At 34.2% G+C, this 26545-nt stretch overlaps 2 protein-coding genes and 1 non-coding gene across 3 annotated transcripts; 2 read left to right on the forward strand and 1 right to left on the reverse strand.

The window, feature by feature from the left end:
• Positions 1 to 780: 780 nt before the first annotated feature.
• LOC120184584 (agamous-like MADS-box protein MADS1) lies at positions 781 to 1809 on the forward strand. The gene has a single exon (XM_039189007.1). It carries the CDS (start codon positions 781 to 783, stop codon positions 1807 to 1809), a length of 1029 nt encoding a protein of 342 aa, XP_039044938.1.
• Positions 1810 to 6455: 4646 nt separating this feature from the next.
• On the forward strand, positions 6456 to 7373 carry LOC120184604 (protein BOLA2-like). Its single transcript, XM_039189024.1, has 3 exons — positions 6456 to 6562; positions 6862 to 6884; positions 6975 to 7373. The coding sequence occupies exons 1-3, from the start codon at positions 6500 to 6502 to the stop codon at positions 7168 to 7170; spliced, it is 282 nt and encodes a 93-aa protein (XP_039044955.1). The 5' UTR covers positions 6456 to 6499; the 3' UTR covers positions 7171 to 7373.
• An 844-nt stretch (positions 7374 to 8217) lies between these two features.
• Positions 8218 to 8334, reverse strand: LOC120184673. The gene has a single exon (XR_005522055.1). It is a non-coding gene; the product is annotated as a U5 spliceosomal RNA (small nuclear RNA).
• Positions 8335 to 26545: the final 18211 nt, after the last annotated feature.

Consider the following 26545-nt stretch of genomic DNA (forward strand, 5'->3'; position numbering starts at 1 on the left):
TAAACAATTTAAATAATGTTACAAAAATAAAGAAAAATTAAAAAAATTTGTTACATATATTAAACTTTAGTTTAGCGTATATTGCTCTGATCTTTTATCCTAAAAATTTAAGGGATTCTGTCTCATTAAAATTAAGACAATCCAAGTAAATGGTTTCAAGGGATTCTGTTTTTACATATTGTCTTTAAAATTTTAAATATATATTTTTTTAATCAAAATGTAACGAGACTACGCGTTGTTGATAAACTCAATATATTTTTATGAAAGATCACAGTTGTTAAATAGACGCAGAATGAGACATAAATAAATACGGGATAAACCGATGGTCCTGTCAGTAAATTTTGGTTTGTAATAGTTCATTATCATATAATTACCTAAAAAGCAGGAAATTATGTAAGAGATGTTATCACTACGATGGGTTCCACATATGGTAATTATGAAAAGTAATATATTCCTATTATGAAGGCAAAAATCAAAATCTTTGATTTATACCCTTAATTGATCATTATAATCATATTTAATGAATCAAGATTATTCAACCCCTAACTATTTTCCCCTCTATAAAACCCAAAATCAAGGGCATTATGTTTCTTTCTAAACAGATATAGACCAAAGAAAACCATCCCAGTTTTGAGGTAAATTTCTTAAACACTGGTGAAATTTTCTATTTATTATTCTGTATATTACGTTGTGTTTTGAATGTTATTTTCTGTCACGTATGTGATCTCTTTGTTGTTCTAAACCTTTTTTTTTTCTTTTTGGATTTAAAGATATTCGAAAATGGGTCGTGGAAAATTGAATATGAAATTCATTATGAAAGAAAAAGTTCGAATCTCGACGTATGAAAAGCGTAAAAAGGGTTTGCTGAAAAAAGCCGAAGAATTCTCAATTCTGTGTGGCGTTGAGACGTGTGTGATTATTTATGGTCCCAAATCGAATGAAAGTGCCACAAAGCTCGAGATATGGCCGCCGGTTCATGCTGAAGTGATGAACGTCATCAACAAATACAAAGCGAAGCCCTTGCACGTACGCGAAAGAAAATGCTTTAACGTGCTTGATTTCTTTGCGATACACCAGAAGAAGCTCAACGATGAGATTTGCAAATTGCGGAAAGCTAATAGAGAAGCCAAGTTTACTACTTGGGATGATCGTATCAACACCTTCTCGGTCAATCAACTTTCGGAACTTCTGGTGAGATTAGAATCGAACCTGGAAACTGCAAAGAATAGGATCAAGATGATAAAGGGAAATCAACAATCTTTCATTGAAGATTCAAAACCTTTTATTTTGGGTGGTCCTGAAACCCAGGTAATCCAACCGACGCTCAACTTATATAATCAAGCCCGATCCTCGTTGTTCCAGAAGAATTTGGACATGGAAATAATAAAGCAGCAACAACAACGACAACAACCCATGTTTACCGTGCCTTCATATCACCCTTTTAGCTCCAGTACAGAGGCTCTTCAATGGCAGCCTTTCAATCTAAACACTATTGAGAATCCGATGACAATGTTGCCCCCCAATGGTACTTTTGATTTCACTCAAATAGGTGGAGAATGTAGCAGCAATATAACTCAAAGGTCACTATCACCACCACAGGCTTTTAATTATGATCCGGCAGCAGTTCAAATGGTCGACGTTTTGAGTAACCCTTGGCCAGGAGTCCCGATTTGCTTTTACGGTCAAATTATGCCGCAAATGACACCGTTTGTGCAGCCTTCCATGTCCAGCTTTCCTGCTCAGTTCGACGAGACGTATCGTAATGCCGGTGATCGGAGCAGATCATTGAATAAGAAGCAAAAGTTTTAGCAATGTTTGGACTTTGATTTGATTACCATTCGAAACTCAATTAGTTTGGTTAGGGTTAGGGTTTAGGGTTAAGCTTTGTTTTATCTTCTTCTCGTTCCTGTTTAGTACCCACGTTTAAACTTCAATTTTATTTAGATATATTTTAAAATCTTATATTTGCATTTATTGATATATGAACCATATATTTATTGATTATATTCCATATACTATTACTATAAAAAAATATGCACATAAAGTCATCTCCTAATAAAGTTATTTGCATTTAATTTTGATGGAAAAGAGATTTTATTTTTTTCATAAAGATTTTCTAGCCTAAAAATATATTTAGTATAATTTTCAAAAAATAATCATATTTAATATGAATAATGACAAAATAAAAGATTTTTAAATTTCTTGCATAGTTGAAATTATTTACTCAAATTTTATTTAAAGATGTGATTTCAAATAAAAGATTAAAAAAAATCTTATTAACAGTTTCTAATCATATTAGAGAAAAGTAGAACCTAAATACTTTTAAGTCGCTTTGAAGAATGATCAAGAGATTAACCATAAGAAAGAACAAAAAATATGTGAAGAGGTGGATTCCACGACTATAGTTAGTGTGATCGATTAAAAAAATAACTTATAGTATTGAGGGATTGCATGGTGGATTGGTGCAAGTGTTACGCTTCGGAAGATAGGGACATTAATTCTACGTTGGAAAGAAAATAGAAGATTTAAAACTGAAAACGGTAGTATTGCACATCCTATTAGACATGTCTTTTTGGAAAAGAGTGATGAACTCGTGACAAATGATATTAAAGCGATCTTTTGATTGTTTGATTTTATGTCGAGCGCCTCGGTTGGTGGGATAAAGCAAAGTTTCGCTGGAACTTGGTGAAATGATTATGTGGTGGATAGCAGCCGAACATGGATTGTTTGTCGGGGGATTCCAATCCATGCAAGAAAATCTTAATCAGTCACCGTTAATACAAAGATTCTATTCTCTTCTATAAAAACAAGACAGAATCCAACAGCTAGATCCTTCCCAACTACCAATGTTTGAATCTCCTTTTGAAATAATTGCATATAATTTCTTTTTTTCAAATGACCAGAAAAAGAAGGGGCCAAGATAAAATCCTACAAGATATGACTGCCCGCATGCTCTTACCATCCAATATTACAGACTTGTGGAAGACAAATCAGCAACTCTAAAAACATGGTTCAATCTTTGTGCGTATATTCAATCTAGGGATCAACATATGAACAATTAGATATAATATCAAAAACAAATTCTTTGACTAGAGAAATAAATATTTCAGGAACAACAAATACAACAACACGTCTTTTTCACTCTTCCTATATCACACGCTTAATTTAACATTACTGTTCAAACTTCAGTTTTCTACTACTATCTTGTCTTCCGTTTCGCCAGCTGATGTTTTCCTATTTTGTGTCTCGGGCAAATCCACAGCTGCCGCTGTTGTTTCCGCCTCCGGTGCTGGTTTGGCCTCGTTCGGTTTGGCTGATTCAATGTTTCCAGGAGGAACAGACACAGGCTCGACTGGCTTTTCAGGTTCCTTGGTTTCCTGATTCTTGGTCATTGATTCAATTTCCAACTCTTGTTTAACTGTATCCGGTGATTCTTGTGGAACTGACTCCAATGTCTCCTTTTTCTCTGATAGTGTGCTGTCACTATCAGCTGTCTCCTTGTTTTCTTTCTGCAAAGAATTAACAATCATTTGCCTAACTTGTGATATTTTTCTGCTTTGCAGATTGGATCCACAGTACATCATTATTGAAAAGAATGCACATTGATGGAGGTTTACAGATAAGGATGTCTAGAATGTTTTCCAGATACATTCCAAAATGTTAGTAATCATAAAGCACTCTATAACGTCATCAATGACTTCAGTTGCAGAATATTATTCCAATGAACAGAACAAACCGGTACAGAAAGTACTTGATGGGCCAGTTCGCTAGCCTAAAAACTATTCATCTGAGGTATTAACCGTGTGAGGAATTTAATCAATCTTTTTTTCTGATTCTTGCGTTTACTTTCACTTTCTCACCAGCCAAACAGTACAAAACCAGTTATAATTCAAAGACAAAACCAAGGCAAAGCACACGTTGAAAAGACAGGACCATATTCAAATGAATGATTCCACCATCCCTGCTTTAATGGGATCACATCAACCACTAAATCAAATAGCTTAAAAAAGCTTCAAGCAGTTAACAGTTGGCTTGAAATTAGAAATAATGACCAACTGTTACCAAAAGATCTACAGCCTCATTCATCCAATTTAGTATGAATTCATTTCCATTCACAGCTAAAACCAAATTAACCAATACACTAATCTGTATTAACAAAAGAAAACCCTTTCTTCTACTTATACTACATATGCATAATGCAGTTACAGAATTAGAAACGGTACCTCTTGGAACAAGTTACTTAGAGATTGTCTCTTGCTCGATTGATCATCTTCCATGTCGTCGGTAACATCTTTGTCCTCGGCAGCCTCGTCGATAGCCAAGGATTTGATTGAAAAAAGCTCAGTGCTTCAGCTCTTAAACTGATCGTCAGTTTCATCAAGATGATGTGATTTTTTATTAGAAGTGTTAAGCAGAGACGGAGCTCTGTGTGGCCAAAGGGTCCGACGCTTGTGAAAATTTTATATATTTGATAGATTTTGATCTAATAATATTTTAATTCATATAAAAATGATTATTCAAATTAAAAAATATAAAAATTCATTAAATATTTAATTAAGTGGGACTCGAAGTAAAGAAAAATAATTAAGGATGGGTACGGGGAGGGTTGGGTCGATTTTTGGTCGTCCCGACCTCAACCCAAAAATATATACCTTATATCTGACCCCATCCCGCCCCGATGAATTTTAATTTTTCTCCCGCCACGATCCCGCTATGATTTTTTAGGTTTAAAACCAACCCCGATCCAATTCAAATATATTAAAATAATATATTTTATAGTAATATATTTTTAACTATTTATTATATTTTAAATTATTAAAATAATATATTTTATATAATTTTATATTTTTAGTAATTAAAGAATATATTTTAAAAATATAAAAATAAAAATCCCTAAGATATTAAATATTATATATGTAAAAGGAAAAATTATTAAGTCGGGTCTCGTCCCAAAATTATATACTATATAACACGTTTCGTCTCGTTCTGAACCTCAAAATATTTTTTTAAAAAAACCTCTATAGTATTAGGTTGGGACCCAGTCCAGTTGTTTTGACCATCCCTAAAAATATCTCATATTATCAATTTTTTGGTGTAATAGCAATTTAAGTCATTATTTTTTTTATTAATATATAATAAGTATAAAGTAGTATCTATTAAAAAATAATTCTCAATTATTTAACATTAATTGCTCGTATCTCTGACATTACCGGTGCTCGAATTCGAGGACCTCAAGGAATATAAATAATTTTTTTACCACCGAAGTCACAAGGGTTTGTGCAACAATTTAGGTCATTATAAGTTTAAATATTAGATAAATTAAACATTATTTTATGAATTATAAATTTAAATACTTAATAAGTTATTGTATTTTTCTTTTCGGTCTCTGTTAATATTTAATCATGGCTCCGTCTCTGATGTTCAGTATTCTACAAACATAAATTATTATTGATTAAATATTATTAAATGGATTTTTAGTTTTTTATTAATTTAAACTATACATTAAAAAGATTGAATCATATCAAATAAAAAGATCGAAATGAATAAGGAAGAAACCAATCTGCTGAAAATGAAATATGATTACCCAAATCAAATAAATATTAGGGTAAAGTCCCTCGATTATAGGACGTTGTTTTGTCGAGTCTTCGAATTATTAAAAGTTACAAAATAGTCGATTAATTAGAGGATATTGCTTTGTTGAGTCTCTCGACTATTAAAAGTTATAAAATTGTAACATGACTATTTATACGTACCAAACTCGTCATTTTCTGTTAAAAAATTGATAGGCGTTTGAGCTGGACGTTAACATACTGACTTAGATATGATAAAATTATATTTTTAATAATGTCTATTGGCATCGTCATTAACTTTTAAGTAAAGGTAAACGGAGAATCGATCTACAAAATACACTTCAAACGGATTTGATATCATATATTATCATATCACAATCAACATATTAACGTCCAACTCAAAATGTCATCAATTTTCTTATTGGAAAAAAATCCAAATTTAGAATATATGAATAATTGAGTGATCATTTTGTAATTTTTAATAGTCGTGGAACTCAATAAAACAACTTCGTACAGTTAAAGATCATTTCATAACTTTCAATAGTCGAGAGACTAAATAAAACAACACTGAATAATTAATGAACCATTTAAGTACCTTACGCTAAATATTACTAATTAACTGGAAAAAATCAATTAAATTCATAATGGTGTTTTAGTACTGGATAGGGCTTCCATAGAATATGTAGCAAGTAGCAACTGTTCATGAAGATTACTCCACCAGAATCGAATCTTCTTTTTCCATCACCAAAAACGAATTTTTATTTATTTTTTTGGTTCCACCACAGAATTCGAATCTTAATTGTGCATCGATTCGTCAAATTTATATTCTGGTAAAGGAATCTCGGAAAATTTTTGGCCTATTTCAGGTTGAACCCAATCGGAGAAATTAAACAAAGAAGAGAAGATAGAACGAAAGCAGGAAACAGAAGATGGGAGTAACAAAGGAACAAGTTGAATCTTCCTTAACTTCAAAATTGAAGCCTTCTCATCTGGTAAACCAACTTCATTTCAGCTTTCTCCAATTTTCTTATCTTTCATTCACGTTTATGTGCTTAGTTTATTCCTATCAAACTCGAAAATTTCCAGAAACCTAAAACTGGGTTCTTGGTTCTAACTTACATCATGTCTTTGTAAAGTGAAGGGCTTTACTTTTTTTCATCCCTAATCATGTTTCCACAATTAAAATGAACCCATGAACGTGCTTTTGCTTGTTACTTTTCTGCTATTTTGATACGTGTACAACTAATGCTATTTTCACATAAAACTGATCTTTCATACTCGTGGGTTGCAGGAAGTGACCGATACATCTGGAGGGTGAGCTTAATTCTGAACATTTTTCTATTGAAATTTCTGCAATAATCCATCCTTAAGTTCAAACATTTAGTAAGAGGTTGAGTGCATCAGGTGCGGTGCAAGTTTTGCAATTGAGATTGTTTCGGAACAATTCCAAGGGAAGAGGCTCCTGGAAAGGCACCGGATAGTGAATGCTGCTCTCGAAGATGAGATGAAACAAATCCATGCCCTATCCATAAAGAAAGCTCTGACCCCAGAGCAGTGGAAACAACAGCAAGATGCAAAAAAAGCTAAACCAAATGCTTAGAAAGATACTAAAGTCGTAATTCAGACAGCTAAATAAGAGTTCATGTAGCCCCATTGAGAACTCGCCCGCTATACTAAACCATCACTTTACCTTTAGCCTAAAATTTGATGTTTTTTTCCCTTAAATTTGTTTAGAATGTTATGCTGTGATTACCTTCCCATGGGGGAGTTTGTGATGCATGCCAAACTACTACTTATGTCGCATGATAGAAAAATATGGGAAAGCAATTACTATATTAAAATCAAGAATGAAGATATATAGACATTAATATGATACATGGCTCCTATTGCATGTGTGGACATGCTGATATTGAAATCCGAATTTTCTTCGGTTATCTATTTTATGTATAGTGTCTATCGTGAAATTTTGTTTGTGTTTATCCCATTCAAAAATCTTGTGCTAATAACATGTGTATCCACTAAAAAATATTTATGGATCCGTCACTGTTTACAACAATATAAAAATATGATATCTATACACAACAACAAACAAAACCCAAAAGAAAACCTTACATAACACAATATCATAAGTGAACCTTGTTTGAAACAAATACACCAAACAACTTTCCGGGTCGTTTTAGGACCTAACTCATATATCAAAGAATGAACTTCATACCTTCCAAGGGTGTGGGTTAAAAAGTGCCAGAAATATTTCATCATTTTCTTCATACTTGTTACACGTGATAGAGAAATATGGGAAAGCAATGAATATATTCAAATCAAGAATGAAAATATATCGACATTAATATGATGCACGGCTCCTTATTCTGCATGTGCATCTTAGAATTAATAATTGCAAAGCTTACGCAAAATAAAATGAAATTGATACCGTAGAATAATACCATGACTGCATTACTTTTCCTCAAACTTACCCCTCCAAAGCTCCCCCAAAACGAGGATAACATTATGCCAGCCCCATCCTATAGAAACATCATAACGCTTACACCATCAACGTTCTACGTAAGTAAAGCAACACCGATCGCTACAATGGAAAAACATGATATAAATAAGGAAATAATTAAAAACCTTAAAACTAGAATTGGTTGGTGGTTTTCAACGAGGAACACCCTTCCAAAAATAGGCGTATGCCACTTGAAGTGGAGAACACACAGTATTCTTTAGTAAAAGGCAAAAGAATAATTCGTTCTATGCTCACCACACGGCTTTGTGAGTTTTGAAGGGTGCTACTTGTTGCTTTATAAACATGAGGAAAAGCTGTTAACCTGCTTTCTCAGTGCGATGTGGGATAGTGGAACTTGACTTGTGGTAATTTCATTTTTATCGTTCCCTCCTTTTAATTTTGTACCAGGAAAAAGAAAACACCAAGCTTTTTTATTTTTTGCTACCATCTCAAAATTAAATAAGCATAAATTCTGCTCTCATGATACTAGATATATCAACTATTAATTTTTTTACTACATTTATATATTTTATTAATCGTTCTCCAATTTAGAGATTATTCAATGGTTTCTTTTGAAATTGAAAAAAAATAATATTCAGTGTCGCAACCGTCTTTCGGTTGGGTCCGGAATTGGGCTTCGACTTGAATGAAATGGGTTAGAGTCGCCACCGATCATTTTAAAACGATATTTAGGTGGACCAGACACCATTTTACCTGATCTGCGTTTTACCATAAACGTGTCGGGTTCAGGAATCAGTTACAGTCAAGGAATGATTAGCACTCTTGTACTGCCCTTTCAGTATCAATTAATTTGTCGGTTGTCTTAATTGTGAAAATTAAAATTAAAATTTAAAGACCTAATTCGAATTACTTACCATCGATTGATTAAAATTACTACTAAAAAAAGGTCAAAATATGTTAGATGGTAAAATAAAAGAAATATCGAATTAAAATTAATTAAATCAAAAGAAAAAAAATCAAAGAATGAAAAAATAAAAAAATGTTATATATAAAAATTGTTAAAAGAAAAACGTAATAAAAGAAGAAAATGTTAAATTTCAGAAGAAAATAATAAAATAAATAAACAACGAAAAATAAAAAGAATAAAAAATAAAAAATATAATAAAAATGTTAAAATAGAAAAACATAATACAAAGAAGAAAAAAATGAAACAAAATGAAATAAAAAAAGTGAAAATAAAAAAAATAAAAATAAAAGTGTTAAATTTTAAAATAAATAAATATGAGTAAATCAGAGACCCAAAAAATCAATTTAAAATAAACACAAGGATCAGAAACTAAAATAACCCATACATCATATACAGGACTAAAATGAAATAAACAAGAAACATGGAGGACTAAGTAACGATTAAACCATATGCAAAATAGTGATTAAAATGTAAACGTGATAAAATACAGGATCAGATTTAAAAATCATTAAACATAGCATAGTAATTAAATTAGTGATTGAAATAAAAACATAGAAAAATAAAGACTGAAATTAAAATTTTAGAAAGTTGCATTAGTATTTAATTGGGAAGATTACAAAACGAGGGGACTAAACCTACTATTTCCCCATGTTCGAAAACACAGAGAGGGGGAGGCTGAAAATGGCGTCGTTTTGGCTTAATTATTTAAGCTCATTTTGACAATGCATGAGACCCAAGTCTCTCATTTTTATCCCCTTTCGTTTATATAGAAAGGGGGGAGAGGTTTCTGAAAACCCTCTCTCTGAAACTATCACTAGTCCCCGGGTTCGTCGCGAACATCGCCTTATACCGTCGTCAACCGCCGCTCGCCAGCGACGAAGAGGACGAGACGACCACCAATCGACGCGTCTTTCCTTCCTCAGCACGGATATGGGGTTTTATTTTTAAGAAAACGAGCTGAAGTTGACAAATCAAGGTCGAAACGATTCGACTTTCTTACCTTAAATCTTTCTTCTGGTCAATGGAGCAGCTGTTGGTGGAGGCACGAAGGTAAACTCTTTTTTTCCTTTTTCTTTCTGATGTTCCTCTGTCGTTTTCTCTCTCGTTTCGTATTTTTTATCCCCGAAATATTTTGTCCTTTCTGTAGGATTTTTCTTCTTTATTTATAGTGCCTCTATTTTTAGGGAGTTTTATTCCGAGTGAAATACTCGGTTTACTGTTATTTGTTTTTTTTTGGTGTCCCACTAACACATGTTGTTGATGGCCGAGAAAATTGGCGGTAGTTGCGTGAGTGGCGGGCTGGAATGGCACTGCGAAGGGAAGAGGCATGCGGCGTTGAAGGATTGGCTTGCTAGGGTTCTGGAAACCCTAATCTTTCGGGTTGGGTCGAGCTTTGAGGACGGTTTGGGTTGCTGGTTCCTAGGTCTGGATCGCGAGTCATAATCTGGTTGTTGTGTAGTGGTCTTGCTGGGTTTATGTTTTATTATTGGGCACAAGTAAGACGAAAATATGGGTCTACAGCTGCCCCTCTTTGTCCTTTTTCGTGGAACGAAAAATAAGAAAAAGATAAAAGGACACAAATTTTCGTTCAGTGAAGTTGAAAATTGACTCTAATATTTCAATTAAGAAAACTCTTTGTCGAATTGAGTTGCAGATATCTCCTCCGTCGCGAAGTCGAGTCTATCTTGAAATGAAATTGAAGTCGTAGCTCGGAACTTGAATCGGAATGTGGCTTCTCGTTTCCAAATTGTAATCAACTTCAGTCTTCTTCTTGTTTTAAAGATCTTGATTTAAAAATTCGACTGGAAAATAGTTCCTTGACTCCACCCTGTGGTTGATAGGCCCTCGAGCTAAACGAAATCGAGCTAAAAAATCTTCGTCTGGAAGATGGTTTCTTGTCACTAAAGCACAGCCAACACATGTCTTCTTCTTGACTTAAAGACCTCGATTTAAACTTTACCCAGAAAATAGTAGATACATCGTCGAGCTGAATGGAATCGAACTAGAAAGTTTTTATTGACAGATAACCCTTCTCGCCTTTGAGTTATGTTGTCCAGAAGTTTAGAGATTGCCCAGATCTTCTTCTTGACTTAAAGACCTCGGCTTCAACCAGATAGTAGTTTCTTGATGCGTCATCGAGTTGAATGGAATCGAACTCGACAATTTCGTTGACAAATAGCTTTTCTCGACTTAAGTTATGCTGTGAATTTGACATGCCCTTGAGCTGAATAAAATCGAAATCGAAGGTATTTTTCGACAGATAACTCTTCTCGCCTTGACTTATACTGTAAATTGGATATGCATTTAAGCTGAATGTAATCAAACTCGAAGGTTTTTTTGTTTACAGATAGCCCTTCTCACCTTGAGCTATGTTGGAAATTTGATGTGCCTTTTAGCTGAGTGTAATCGAACTCGAAGGTCTTTTGTTGACAGATAACCCTTCTCACCTTGAGCTATTTTGTAAATTTAACGTGCTTTTGAGCTGAGTATAATCGAACTCGGAGGTCTTGGTTGATGGATAACCCTTCTCGCATTGAGTTATGTTGTACTGGATATGCCTTTGAGCTGAATGTAATCGAACTCGAAGGTCTTTTGTTGACAGATAGCCCTTCTCGCCTTGAGCTATATTGTAAATTTGATGTGCCTTTGAGGTGAGTATAATCAAACTTGAAGGTCTTGGTTGACATATAACCTTTCTCGCCTTGAGTTATACTGTACTGGATATGCCTTTGAGCTGAATGTAATCAAACTCGAAGGTATTTTGTTGACAGATAGCCATTCTCACCTTGAGCTATGCTGTAAATTTAATGTGCCTTTGAGCTGAGTGTAATCGAACTCGAAGGTCTTTTGTTGGCAGATAACCCTTCTCGCCTTAAGTTATCCTGCGAATTTGATGTGCCTTTGAGCTGAATGTAATCGAACTCGAAGGTTTTTTGTTGACAGATAACCCTTTTCGCCTTGAGCTATGCTGTAAATTTGATGTGCCTTTGAGCTGAGCTAATCGAACTCAAAGGTCTTGGTTGACAGATAATCCTTCTCGCCTTGAGTTATGTTGTACTGGATATGCCTTTGAGCTAAATGTAATCGAACTCGAAGGTCTTTTGTTGACAAATAACCCTTTTCACCTTGAGCAATGTTGTAAATTTGATGTGCCTTTGAGCTGAGTGTAATCGAACTCGAAGGTTATTTGTTAGCAGATAACCCTTCATGCCTTAAGTTATGCTATGAATTTGCTGTGCCTTTGAGCTGAATGTAATCGAACTCGAAGGTCTTTGTTGACAAATAGCCCTTCTCGCCTTGAGCTATCCTGCTAATATTTCCTTTAAGTGAAAAATGGATCCCCTTCACGGGTCTAAGTCGGTCATAATTCTTCAGGTGGCCCCCTTAACGGGTCTGAACCAAGTGAGATGATTTTCCAGTGACTCCTCTTTGTGAGAAAGACAAGTGGGGTAGTTTGTTAGTCGGATACCACCTGTCTGAAGTTGATTCTGAGATCTGTCAATCTTTCAATATGTCAAGTTGTTTAAGGTGTAGCTTTTCACTGTTGAGTTAAGCAACCACCATCGATCTTTAAAGGAGTTTTTGAATCGAGTATCTTTCATCTTGAAGTTAAAACTTGACTCTAAAACTATAAAAATTATGTATGCGAAAAATGATAAATGTGATGCTCTTAAGTATGCGTAATATGCATGCAATATGAATTGGTTATGTTTGATGGAGCCTCATTTTGTCTATCGGTCTTGTACTCGGAATCGACCATGCCCCATTTTCTTCTCGGGTTTTAGCTTCGCGGACCCTTCACATTTGAAATTGTCCTATTTAAAAATCTTTTTCTCCTTTCTCTTATTTTATTAGGGAAAAGGATATGAGAATACAAAAATTATGTAAAACATTGCTCCTTAATTCAGGCTCACAATCGAATCAAATCATAATTATGAGTTCAAAGAATATCAAAGGATTCAATAGCTCTTTTAATGCTTTCAGAGTTATAGTTCTTTGACAAATATTCAAATGGATGAGTTGGTTGTAGGTTGGCATCCTACTTTATAAGGTTTTAGTCATCAAAAATGTCAATTTTTCGATCATTGCAACATGCCTTTTTCTTGGCTTGGCATTTTAATTGGATGCGGGGAAAATGACGCAACTAGCATGATCAATTTCTAGACCTTTTATTTCGGTCCTCTGAAATTTTTCATTTGTTCAAGCTTTGTAAATTCCTCTAAAAAATTCAGTGAAAAAATATCGGTCTAAAAATGAAATTCTTGAGTGCTCGTGTGAAATAGACTATAACAAGTGTTCCTTAACTCCCTTAGTCCATTTTTTACCGAAACTCCTTATTTAATTTTTCATTGTCTGGCTAGCTGGATCCATAAAGCCAAAGCATTTAACCAATTATTTTAGAGGGACAACTCAACATCATTGTATATATATTATAATCACCTTTATCAGGCTAGCTAAATATTATCTATATAGCCGGGACATTTAACCAATTGCTCTAGAGGGACAACTCAAGCTTTATTGTATATTATAATCACCTTTATCAGGCTAGTTGAATCTTATCCATAAGGCGTTTAACCAATTGCTTTAGAGGGACAGCTCAAGCTTTATTGTATATATAATATTATAATCTAGGTATATGGGTCCAATTTCTTAAGTTTGTCAAGAAGAACCTGTTATAGTCTAGGTGTTGTTGAAAGTCAAGAAATATCATCCTTAGAGTTCAATTTCCAAGCAACTGACCTAAACTAGATTCACCTACTCGACTTTCCATCTGCGAAGATCATTATCATCATTGGACGTCTTAAACAAAAGTATAGTAATGTCATATGCCAAAGATGACCCATGTTGTCCGCACCTATGCACATCTAAATACCAAGTCTCTCTTTCATTCCCTTATGAGAGGACAAGGCTATATTGGTTATTTGCAAGAGAAGGGTACAGTGTTTGAACGTATCTTCTGAGACTTTTTTGGCTTTTAATCGTGTTATTTTGTCAAAGATATATAACTCAAATCAATTACAGAGTTTTTAATTCAATTGATATTCAAAGAATTTCAAGTCTGCAAATTTGATTCATTGCTCATCGTCTTTAAAGTAATATATATTTATATAAATGTCCTTACAAAAACTTGAGAAAAGATTAAAAAAACAAATTCAAACAAAATGCTTCAAATGATTAAATGATATTCCTCACTTGGATGTCCCCAAGTTGTTGAAGTCGATTCAGTTCTTGTTACGCATCTTCTGCACGATTCTCTTGAATGCGTAACAGTTCTCAATAGTGTGCCCTGGGACACCGCTGTGATATTCACAATGAGAATTCTCATCATACCACTTGGGGAATGGGGGCTTCATGGGTTCCATAGGATATGTTGACACTACATGGGTGTCAAAAAGTTGTTGATAAAGCTCTTTGTATGTCATCGGAATAGGGTCGAAATGTTCTCTTTCCTTACTAGGTTCTCTGGAATCTTGTTTAGAAGTACCTGACGGTATAGCTGCAGTTGACTTTGAGCTGCAGATTGTAATACCTTTATTGATGTGGTTGATGTTGTTAATCTCTCCATCTATATCCCTCATAGGAGGTTTCTTACTAGCCTCCACATCCTTAATGTTGCCTTGCTTTATGGCCGACTTGATCATTTCTCCGGCCATAACTAAGTCTCAAAAGCTTCCTGATGTGATTGCAACCAGGTATCCGAAATTTGGAGCCTTCAGGATCTGTACAAAAAGTTTTTTGGTTTCTGTTGAAACATTTTGATATTTCGATATAACAAATTAAGTTAAATGGATTTTAAGATTTTCCAAATGATTTTCTAAGTATATTCGATATAACTATTCGAATATCAAAACATTACTCCAAATATTTCAAAAATCATTTTAATCCTTACTTAAGTGTAAAATTAAGTTTTAATCAAAAAACAATTTCAAAATAATTTTACAAAGTATTTCGAACCAATTCAAAGCTAAAAATTCCAGATTGCTCAGAGGGAACCGATTCCCCCCATAGGAGGAACTGATTCCCCCCTAAACAGTTTTGCTCCGAGAATTCCAGTATGCTCGGAGGGAACCGATTCCCCCCAAGGGGGTACCGATTCCCCCCTTGTACAACGGTCGAAATATTTGAATTTTACACTTAGGGAACCGATTCCCTATGAGGGGGAACCGATTCCCCCCACGCTCCAAGCTGTTTTATTAAATGTTTTCACACTAAAACGGCTATAATATCTTCTCTAATTATCCCCAACGTTCAGAAGTGATCCAAGGTGTATTTAAGCAAGCTTAGAAGCCATTGATCAATAACAAGAAACATCAAGCAACTAGAATCAAGAGAGAGTCAAAGAGAAAGCATCAAACCTCAAGTTTGAGCATTTCAAGCCTATTTTCATTCAATACTCATTTTGCTTTCAAGAACACTTTTTGTGCTCAATTGTATTCATCTTTGAGTGTTCTTTTCTTTGTTCTAGAATTGTGCAAACATATTACCTTGTGAGGTTTTCTTGTAAGTTTGCAAATTTGTAATCTTCTCTTTGAGAAAAGAGTGTTCTCAAGAGTTGGGGTATACTCTTGAGGGAATTGTAAGGTTATCTCTTTGGCCTCAAAAGAAAGAACAAATTAGTGAATTTGTTGGAAAATCCTTAGTGTGGATAGCTAAGGTAGTGGACGTAGACTTTGTTTGAGAAAGTCGAACCACTGTAAATCGCTGTGCAATTACTTTCAATTTTCTACAAAAGCTTCCACAAAATTTTTATTGCCAATTCACCCCCCTCTTGGCCAATTTCGTCATTCGATTAACTCAACAATTGGTATCAGAGCCTAACTCATTTGAAGGTTTAATCGCCTCTTGAGTCGATCCGGGAAGAGTTACATCGATTACCAAGTCATCAATGGCCTCCACTTCAAATTACGACTCCGGTCTCGATTCGATGCCCGTCAACAAGCCTCCTTTCTTCAATGGAGCTAACTACGCCTATTGGAAGAACAAAATGATGTACTTCATTCAAGCAAGTGACATGGGAGCATAGAATGCCGTAGAAGAAGGATACATTAAGCCTATCACTCATCCAAGGTTGTGGAGTGAAGGAGATACAAAAATGTTCCAGCTCAACTCCAAAGCCATCCATATTATCTTTTGTGCTCTTGGACCAGATGAATACGGAAGAGTTTCATCGTGTACAACCGCCAAAGAAATATGGGACAAGCTTCAAGTCACACATGAAGGTACCGATGAGGTAAAGAAATCAAAAATTAGTATTCTAACGCATAGCTATGAAAATTTCAGGATGAAACCAAATGAAGACATCAAAGCTATGACGGATAGATTTTCAACGATTGTCAATGGTCTCAAATCATATGGAGAGATCATCTCAAATGAAAAGCTTGTGAGGAAGTTAGTCTACTCCCTCCCAAAATCATGGCAATCAAAGAAGACGGCAATCATCGAGTCTAAGGACCTATCGTCCTTAACTCTTGAAGAACTTATCGGTTCACTCCTCACTCATGAGATGATGCTTGAAGATGAGGTGGACCTTGATAAAGTTGAAGAGACACCAAAGGAGAAGAAGAAGAAGAAAAACATTGGAGTTGCTCTCAAATCCACAAAAGATGAGAGTGATTCTAATGATGATGATGATGACGAGGAAATGGCATTGTTTGCCAAACGGTTCAGAAAAATGATGAGACCTTACCGAGGAAGAAAATTCAAACGAAATGAAGGCCTCAAAGATGAACCAAAAGAGAAGGACTCGATCATTTGCTATGAATGCAAAAAGCCAGGGCATGTCAAATATGATTGCCCACAATTGAAGAAGAAGGGTCAATCAAAGAATAAGCACAAGGCTCATGTGGCTACATGGAGCGATGAAGAAGGTTCCGATGAAGAGGAACAAGAAGTAGCAAACTTGTGCTTGATGGCATTTGGGGAAGATTCTAAGGTAACCTCTAACTCATCTGATTTTGATGATTTATCTTATGATGAGCTATTAGAGGAATATAATGGGTTGGCTTCGGATTATGAGAAATTATTTTTAAAATATAAAAATGATGTTTCAAAGTTGAAAAATGAAAATAAACTCATATCCAAAACCAACAATGCTCTTGAAAGTAAAATTAAAGATTTGCAAATCAAACTAGAAGAGTTTGAAAAGAAAAATTTAGATTTGCAAAATTTACTTTCAAAGGTCAATGATGATCATCAAAAGAAAATTGATGATCTTAAAACTTCTTTTGATAAAGTTGGAACAAAACGTTTTGAAAAAGGAGAAAATTCAAAATCCAACTTTGTTAGAAAAGATTTTAGAAACTACAATCATAGAAATCCTCAACGAACCTTAAATGGTAAAATCTTTAGAAGTATATGGGTTCCTAAAGGACTCATTACTACTAAAGATAAAGATATCCTACACAAATGGATACCTAAGGGAACTAGGATTTTGGAAACTAATGAATATGGACCCAAAAGAATTTGGGTACCAAAAATCAAAAATTAATCTATGTTTGTAGGGAAAGGAGCATTGCTACAAGGCACGGGAAACAAATTCAAATTCATGGTACCTTGATAGTGGATGCTCAAGACACATGACCGGAGACAAAAGCCGATTCATTGAGCTTAACGCCAAAAATGGAGGAGAAGTGACTTTTGGAGACAATTCAAAAGGTCACATTGAAGGTATTGGTACAATAGGTAATACCTCTTCCATACAAATTAAGAATGTTTTATACGTGAATGGATTAAAGCATAATCTATTAAGTATTAGTCAATTATGCGATAAAGGATTCAATGTCTTATTTGAAATTAATGGTTGTAAAGTCATTGACATTGCATCTAATCGGATTATGCTTGTTGGTCATAGAATAGGAAATATTTACATGGTGCATTTAGATTCTATTGATATGACTAATTTATGCCTAGTTGCTAAGGATGAGCATGATAGTTGGTTATGGCATAGGAGACTAGGTCATGCTAGTATGAGTGTTTTGCAACGGTTAATTCAAGGAGACTTAGTAAGAGGGTTGCATTAAATTTGATAATGATAAAATCTGTGATGCTTGTGCTAAAGGAAAACAAAAACGAGTTTCTTTTAAATCTATTAATGATGTATCAACTAGTAGAGTATTACAATTGATCCATTTAGATCTTTTTGGGCCAACTAGAACTACAAGCTTGGGAGGAAAACAATATGCATTTGTCTTGGTAGATGACTATTCTAGATACACTTGGGTTCTATTCTTAAGTACTAAAGATGAAGCATTAGAAAATTTCATCACATTTTCAAAAATAATCCAAAATGAAAAAGGTTACTCTATCACTAGTGTTAGAAGTGATCATGGAACTGAATTTGAAAATCTTGGATTTATTGAGTTTTGTAATTCTAATGGTATTAGCCACAATTTTTCAGCACCTAGAACCCCTCAACAAAATGGAGTTGTTGAGAGGAAAAATCGAACTTTAGAAGAAATGGCTAGAACCATGCTTTGTGAAAATAATTTGCCAAAATATTTTTGGGCGGAAGCCACAAATACCGCTTGTTATGTTATAAATCGAGTAATGATTAGGCCAATTTTAAAGAAAACTCCATATGAAATTCTCAAAAATAAAAAGCCTAACATTAGCTATTTTCATCCTTTTGGATGTAAATGTTTTGTTTTAAACAACGGTAAAGAAAAACTTGGTAAATTTGATGCTAAAAGTGATGAAGGAATTTTTCTGGGTTATTCCTTAAACTCTAAAGCTTATCGTGTATTTAATAAAAGAACTTTAGTTGTAGAAGAGTCTATACATGTTGTTTTCGATGATAATCCCCTTCCAAGGAAGGATTCTTCTGTTAATGATGATGTAGGTATTGTACAAGCAAATGACGTTAGACATGACGTTGGAGAATCATCATCAAAGGAAGAAACAAAAGATGAGAAAACTCATGATTTCCTCGAGAATCCAACCATTGAAGAAAGGGAAGTATCTTTTCCAAGAGAGTACAACTATGTCAAAGATGGTGAAATTATAGGTGATCCATCAAAAGGGGTAACTACTCGATCTTCTCTTAGAAATATCTGTAATTATGTTGCATTTATTTCATGTATAGAGCCTAAGAACATCAAAGAAGCATTAAAAGATGAACATTGGATTATGGCTATGCAAGAAGAATTAAATCAATTTGAGAGAAGTAAAGTATGGACATTAGTTGAAAGGCCTAGTAATAAATCTACTGTAGGTACTAGATGGGTTTTTAGGAATAAACTTGATGAAAGTGGTAATATAGTGAGGAACAAGGCTAGACTTGTTGCTCAAGGCTATACTCAAGAAGAAGGCATAGACTATGATGAAACATACGCTCCCGTAGCTAGGATGGAAGCAATTAGAATGTTATTAGCATTTGCATGTTTCAATGAATTTAAATTATATCAAATGGATGTTAAAAGTGCATTTTTAAATGGTTTTATAAAAGAAGAAGTGTACATGGAACAACCTCCAGGTTTTGAAGATTCAAATTTTCCGGTTCATGTTTTAAAATTGACAAAAGCTCTTTATGGTTTAAAACAAGCTCCTAGAGCTTGGTATGAAAGATTGTCAAATTTTTTAATTGAAAAAGATTTTTTAAAAGGAAAGGTTGACACTACATTGTTTTTAAAGAGAAAAGGTAAAGATTTATTAGTAGTTCAAATTTATGTTGATGATATAATATTTGGTTCTACTAATGATGTTCTTTGCCAAGAATTTTCTAAGCTAATGCAAAGTGAGTTTGAGATGAGCATGATGGGGGAGCTCTCATTTTTCTTGGGACTCCAAATCAAGCAAAGAAAAGATGGCATCTTCATTAATCAAGCTAAGTACGTCAAAGATATGCTCAAGAAGTTTGGACTGGAAAATGGGAAACCTCATAACACTCCAATGAGCTCTTCAACAAAGCTTGACTTAGATGAAGGAGGTAAATGTGTAGATGTTAAATTATATAGGTCAATGATTGGCTCTTTGCTTTATCTAACTGCAAGTAGACCGGACATTATGTTTAGTGTTTGCTTATGTGCTAGATTTCAATCATGTCCTAAGGAATCACATTTACTAGCTGTTAAGAGAATCTTTAGATACCTTAAGGACACTCCTAGTTTAGGACTTTGGTATCCTAGAGACTCTAGTTTTAGCTTGCATGCTTTTTCTGATGCGGATTATGGAGGATGCAAATTAGATAGGAAAAGCACCTCCGATACTTGTCAATTCCTTGGAAATATGCTGATTTCTTGGTTTTCAAAGAAACAAAATTGTGTTGCATTATCTACCACTGAAGCGGAATACATTTCAGCCGGTAGTTGTTGTGCACAAGTTTTATGGATGAAACAACAACTTTTTGATTATGGAATTGAAGTAGGTACTATTCCTATCAAGTGTGACAATACTAGTGCTATTTGTCTCACTAAAAATCCCATCCAACACTCTAGAACTAAGCATATTGAAATAAGACATCACTTCATTAGAGACCATGTCACTAAGGAAGATGTAGTTCTAGAATTTGTTGATACTTTGCACCAATTAGCAGATATCTTTACAAAACCCTTAGACAAGGAAAGATTTTGGACACTTAGGAGAGAATTAGGTTTAACTGACCTATCTTCACTTAGTGTTTAAAATAATTTTAGCACTTTTAATAAATACTGAAAAATGCTTACTATAATAATTTTTGATTGCATTCTTGCTATTAGTTAGGGGGAGTTTGTGATTCTTAGTGAAAATTAATTTTATGTTCAAAAATCGATTAAAGATTAATTTAATTGTTTGAACATAATTAATTTTTGATATATGAGTTGCCAATACCACTAGAAAAGATTAATTTAGCATTTTGTGCTTAAAAAATCGGATTTTAGCATTTTGGTGCAGAGGGAATCGATCCCCCCCTGAGGGAACCGATTCCCCCTTTGAAGGGGAACCGATTCCCCTAACAAGGGAATCGATACCCCCCTGGGGTTCTGTTAAAATCGAACAGAACACCCCAAAATCCCAAAACCCTCATTTTCTTCTCTCTTCCGCCGTTCTTCATCTCCTACACCCTCAAATCTCCATTTTTGCCTCAAATCAACGATATTAATCGGAATTTGCTTCATAAATCATCTGCTAAACCTGTTGGAATCATTAAAATCGTGCAAACAACATCTAAATCCCCTCAATCTTCATCTTTCAAGGTAAATTTTTCTAAACTCTTTATTTCATTATTTTTGAACATAGGATTAGTTTCAATTAGTTCTAGGTTTAAATAGTGATCGGGCATTGATTATTTAGTGATTAGAAACTAGATGTTACAACTAATTTCATCAAAAACACAAGAATTTTTCAATTTTTTTTTTAAATTTTCGAAATAATAAAAAAATGTTATTTTTCAAATCATTGTGTTTTGATTAAATTATGTTGTTGTTATGAAAAACTATACATATATTGTTTCTCAAAACCATATTTTTCAAAAGTTTTTCAAAAACTTTGCCCATTAGGATTGATTTAGAGAATCTTGAAATATTGAGGACTCATTTGAGTTTTGGGATTAATTGAATTGCATACATTTGTTTTAAAATTGCAGGTTATTCTATCTATTCCGATTTCCTTCACCATGTCAAATCCTAAACGTCATAGGTCTTCATCTAGTCGTTCTAGTCGTCAACCAAATCCACCTCCAAATCCTCCTTCTATTCCAATTTCTAATCCCAATCCTACTGATCCTAACTTGACTATCCAAAATTCGTGTTTCAATCATCCTGGGTCTAGAAATCACCGATTTTGGTATTATCAATATTTCGATTCTTACAAAATCCGGGAAGAACGTATTCCTTCTCGTCAAGCTATGTTAGCTATCGATTTTAAATATCTTCCCATTTTACAAGAATGGAAATTTGATAAACTATTTGATCTTGAACCCATCGTTTACCATCAACTTGTTCGTATATTCTACTCTAATGTCGTTTGTGTTAAAAATCAAGATGAAACCGAAACCATAGGAATTTGTTCCTACCTTCTAGGACAATTCTTATATATTGACCCGACATATATAGCCAATACATTTGGATTAGATAATGATGGTATTTCGAATGAAAAACAAATTTTAGGTTCTCGTTATAAAAGAAGAGATAGTGCGAGTGTCTTAGACCTACATGAGCGTTTTCTTCATCTAATGATTTCTTGGTGGTTTCGACCATCCGGAGGTCGTTATTCTACTCTTAGAGCTTTGGATCTTTGGTGGTTACATTGTTTCGAAAACCGTATTAAAATTAACCTACCTCAGATTATTTTTGCTGAAATTGTTGAAACCGTAAATCTTGTTCCTAACAAGAAACACTGTTCATCTCTAGTTTACGGTTGCTTTTTGAGTAATCTGTTTTCCAAAGCTGGGCTTAGAGTCGGTCTAGATGTCGTTTTTCCTCTTAAGAAACAAATCAATCTTCTTTCCTTAACGAGAGCGGGATGGGTAAAGAACAAAGAAACCGGTGAATGGGTTTGATCTTCTACTCCGGGAGCTAGTTCTTCACAAGCTCCACCCGAAGCTGACGAAGATCCCGAGCTTGAGCAATTAATGCAAGATATCGATGAAGCCGAAGATGAGCCTGATCAGCCCGAAGAGCAGCCCGAGGAGCAAGCACAACAAACGCATCAAATGCCTCCATATTTTCAATCCTTTATGGAGACATTCTATTTCCGATACGCTACCATGGACTCGCGCTTTTCCTCTATAGAGTCTCATTTATCCACAATGGGAGCTCAACAATTAGAGATTCTTCGGGAGATGCGTGCAAACAATGAATCAACCAACGCTCGCATCAATGAACTCACACACGAGATGGCCGTTATGCGAGCCCGTTTTCCTCCTACCGATCCGAATGTTTGATTATGTGTTTAGTTTTAAAACTTTGAACAAAAAGAATATTGTTTCAACATTTTGGATATTTTGGATTGTTTGATTTTGTGGATTGTTGGATTTTGGACTTATGAATGGTGTGAACTTATATGTTTGGTGTTTTATTCATTTTTGCATCATTTACATCATCATTAGCAATATGACCAATTTTGCCATATCACATTATTTATGAATATTGATTTATGAAACTAATGGCTAACCTCTCTTTTGATTGTGATCTTAGCAGCTTAAGCTTATAATTAATAAATCAATTGGCTAAATGATTTCAAAACCTTGTTTTACAATGTCTTTTTGATTTAACAAAAAGGGGGAGAAGAATAGGTATGTTAGAGTAAGGGGGAGTAATTTCAAAACTTGATTTCAAAAATCTTAAAATTACTAAAATGTTTTGTTATATCAAAAAGGGGGAGATTGTTGAAACATTTTGATATTTCGATATAACAAATTAAGTTAAATGGATTTTAAGATTTTCCAAATGATTTTCTAAGTATATTCGATATAACTATTCGAATATCAAAACATTACTCCAAATATTTCAAAAATCATTTTAATCCTTACTTAAGTGTAAAATTAAGTTTTAATCAAAAAACAATTTCAAAATAATTTTACAAAGTATTTCGAACCAATTCAAAGCTAAAAATTCCAGATTGCTCAGAGGGAACCGATTCCCCCCCATAGGAGGAACTGATTCCCCCTAAACAGTTTTGCTCCGAGAATTCCAGTATGCTCGGAGGGAACCGATTCCCCCCAAGGGGGTACCGATTCCCCCATTGTACAACGGTCGAAATATTTGAATTTTACACTTAGGGAACCGATTCCCTATGAGGGGGAACTGATTCCCCCCATGCTCCAAGCTGTTTTATTAAATGTTTTCACACTAAAACGGCTATAATATCTTCTCTAATTATCCCCAACGTTCAGAAGTGATCCAAGGTGTATTTAAGCAAGCTTAGAAGCCATTGATCAATAACAAGAAACATCAAGCAACTAGAATCAAGAGAGAGTCAAAGAGAAAGCATCAAACCTCAAGTTTGAGCATTTCAAGCCTATTTTCATTTAATACTCATTTTGCTTTCAAGAACACTTTTTGTGCTCAATTGTATTCATCTTTGAGTGTTCTTTTCTTTGTTCTAGAATTGTGCAAACATCTTACCTTGTGAGGTTTTCTTGTAAGTTTGCAAATTTGTAATCTTCTCTTTGAGAAAAGAGTGTTCTCAAGAGTTGGGGTATACTCTTGAGGGAATTGTAAGGTTATCTCTTTGGCCTCAAAAGAAAGAACAAATTAGTGAATTTGTTGGAAAATCCTTAGTGTGGATAGCTAAGGTAGTGGACGTAGACTTTGTTTGAGAAAGTCGAACCACTGTAAATCGCTGTGCAATTACTTTCAATTTTCTGCAAAAGCTTCCACAAAATTTTTATTGCCAATTCACCCCCCTCTTGGCCAATTTCGTCATTCGATTAACTCAACAGTTTCCTTTTCATCAAGGGTGGATGAACTTGTACAACCAAATCCCTCCATTTCTGCTCGTATTGTCTGAAATTCTCGTTATGCTTCTTTTTCATACTTTGTAGCATAACTCGATCAAGTTTCATGTCATTGGCGTGCTTGTATTGTTCCAGAAATGACTTGGCTAAATCCTTCCAAGTCTTGATATGGGATCTGCTTAGCTGATTATACCACCAGATAGTTGAGCCCGACAGACTCTCTTGGAAACAGTGGACCAGGAGTTGGCATTTTCCTCCATATACTATCATCTTTTGGCAGAACATGGTGATGTGGGCGGATGAACAACTGCTTCCATCGAACTTCTCGAACTCTAGGGACTTGAATTTCAGAGGAAGAACCAAGTCTGGGACTAGACTGAGTTCCGCGGCATCGACTCCATGGTAGTCATAGTCTCCTTTAACTACCTTCATTTGGTCCTCCAATTGCTTGATTTTCTCCTCCATCTTCTTTGCTTTGTCCCCTTCGTCCAAATCCAGTATATGGTAATAACCCGAATTGTTCTCAGGGTTAGATACAGTACTCTATATCTGTAACACCCCTAACCCGTATCCAACCCAGATCCGAGTCCAAGGTATCACATTGGTTTTTCAAAACTCTATTCTTTACAATTCCGTAAAATCTTAAATTCATCATTTAAGAAAATGGGTACTTTACATTAATAATTATAATCAAATTGTTTCTTCAAAACCGATCAGAGCATATTCAATTCAAATCTTGTAACTACATGCCAACTAAACTCTATAAACAAAATACATATGTTCAATATGTTTCTGATCTGATTCTCGTAAGGAAGATACTGACCTGTCTTGCTTCTCGCTACTTCTATTCTCGCTTCTCAAACCTACATATGAAATATTCACACGCTAAGTCGATGACTTAGTGAGACATATAAAACATATAATGGAACTATACACATATTCATGCAAAAACAATTAGTACTTTCATCTCATACAAAAGCATATATCTTTTCATATAACCAATACACACATATACATATATGATTTCACAACGAGTACACGTAGCATCATATCAAATTATACATATTTATGTACAATCATTTCCATTTTTATCACATCATAACACATATATCACTTCCCAACAAAACAAACATAAGATTATATCAAGTTTATTCATATTATTCTTTAACTTCGCCTATGTACATATGTGAGAACTAACGATATTTGAGTACATAGAGGTTGTGCACTATGCTGTCACCACAGCTCGTAAAATTCCCACTAGGGGGCGCATAGAATTTGTCCCAAATGACCACTATGTCCCGAAGGACCACTGATAATCCCTCGACTCTTGGCATTCCAATTATACCCCTAACTCTCATGAAACATAACATGGGCATTATCATTATTTCATTTCACATATTCACATAAACACGTGGTTCACTTTCACATATCATGTAGCTTATACCACATAGATCACTTTTACATAGCTTGTATCAACTTTTCATGTCATTTTATATTTCTTATCACATTGCTTATATCTCTTTGCATAGTTCCACATAAACATATATGTCTTATCTTATTCACATAGATTTTCCAATATAACTCATATCATATGATCCCATTTCATATAATCCTTCTTGTATTCATATAAAACTTATATTCACATCTTTTATCATCATAAAATCAAACAACATACAATCACATGAATCATATGTACAGATGCATTTAACTTCTATATATATATATATATATATATATATATATATATATATATATATATATATATATATATATATATAGGCATATTTATCTACTCATAAACATCATATCACCACATGCTTGTATCTTTGTTTTCATGTAATCCAATATCGGAATTAGACTCATCATAAGTCTTAATTCCCTAATATAACATATCCTTACTATCATGTACTCACCTTAGCCTTGCTTGATTCGAATCAACACTAATACTTTATCTCTCTCTCTCGACTGTGTCTAATTCTTCGATTGTTCCGGAACAGAGTTACGTTCAATATTTACAAAATCATACATTGATACATATCAATATCCAATTGATATACTCTAATCTATCATTTCTTAGACCAAAAGAAAGGTCTATTTTATTTTCCCCTTGAAGTGCATCGGTACATTCTACAATGTATCGATGCATCCCTTAACATGTGTATCGATGTACTACC

The sequence above is a fragment of the Hibiscus syriacus genome, unplaced genomic scaffold (assembly GCF_006381635.1).
Source record: "Hibiscus syriacus cultivar Baekdansim isolate YM2019G1 unplaced genomic scaffold, ASM638163v2 tig00112925_pilon, whole genome shotgun sequence".
Classification (NCBI taxonomy): Eukaryota; Viridiplantae; Streptophyta; class Magnoliopsida; order Malvales; family Malvaceae; genus Hibiscus; species Hibiscus syriacus.

Coding starts and splice junctions, on each gene's coding strand:
- LOC120184604 (XM_039189024.1), top strand. CDS start 6,500: ATGGGAGTAACAAAGGAACAAGTTGAATCTTCCTTAACTTCAAAATTG. Junction 6,563..6,861: donor AATTGAAGCCTTCTCATCTG/GTAAACCAACTT, acceptor CGTGGGTTGCAG/GAAGTGACCGATACATCTGG. Junction 6,885..6,974: donor GTGACCGATACATCTGGAGG/GTGAGCTTAATT, acceptor TGAGTGCATCAG/GTGCGGTGCAAGTTTTGCAA.
- LOC120184584 (XM_039189007.1), top strand. CDS start 781: ATGGGTCGTGGAAAATTGAATATGAAATTCATTATGAAAGAAAAAGTT.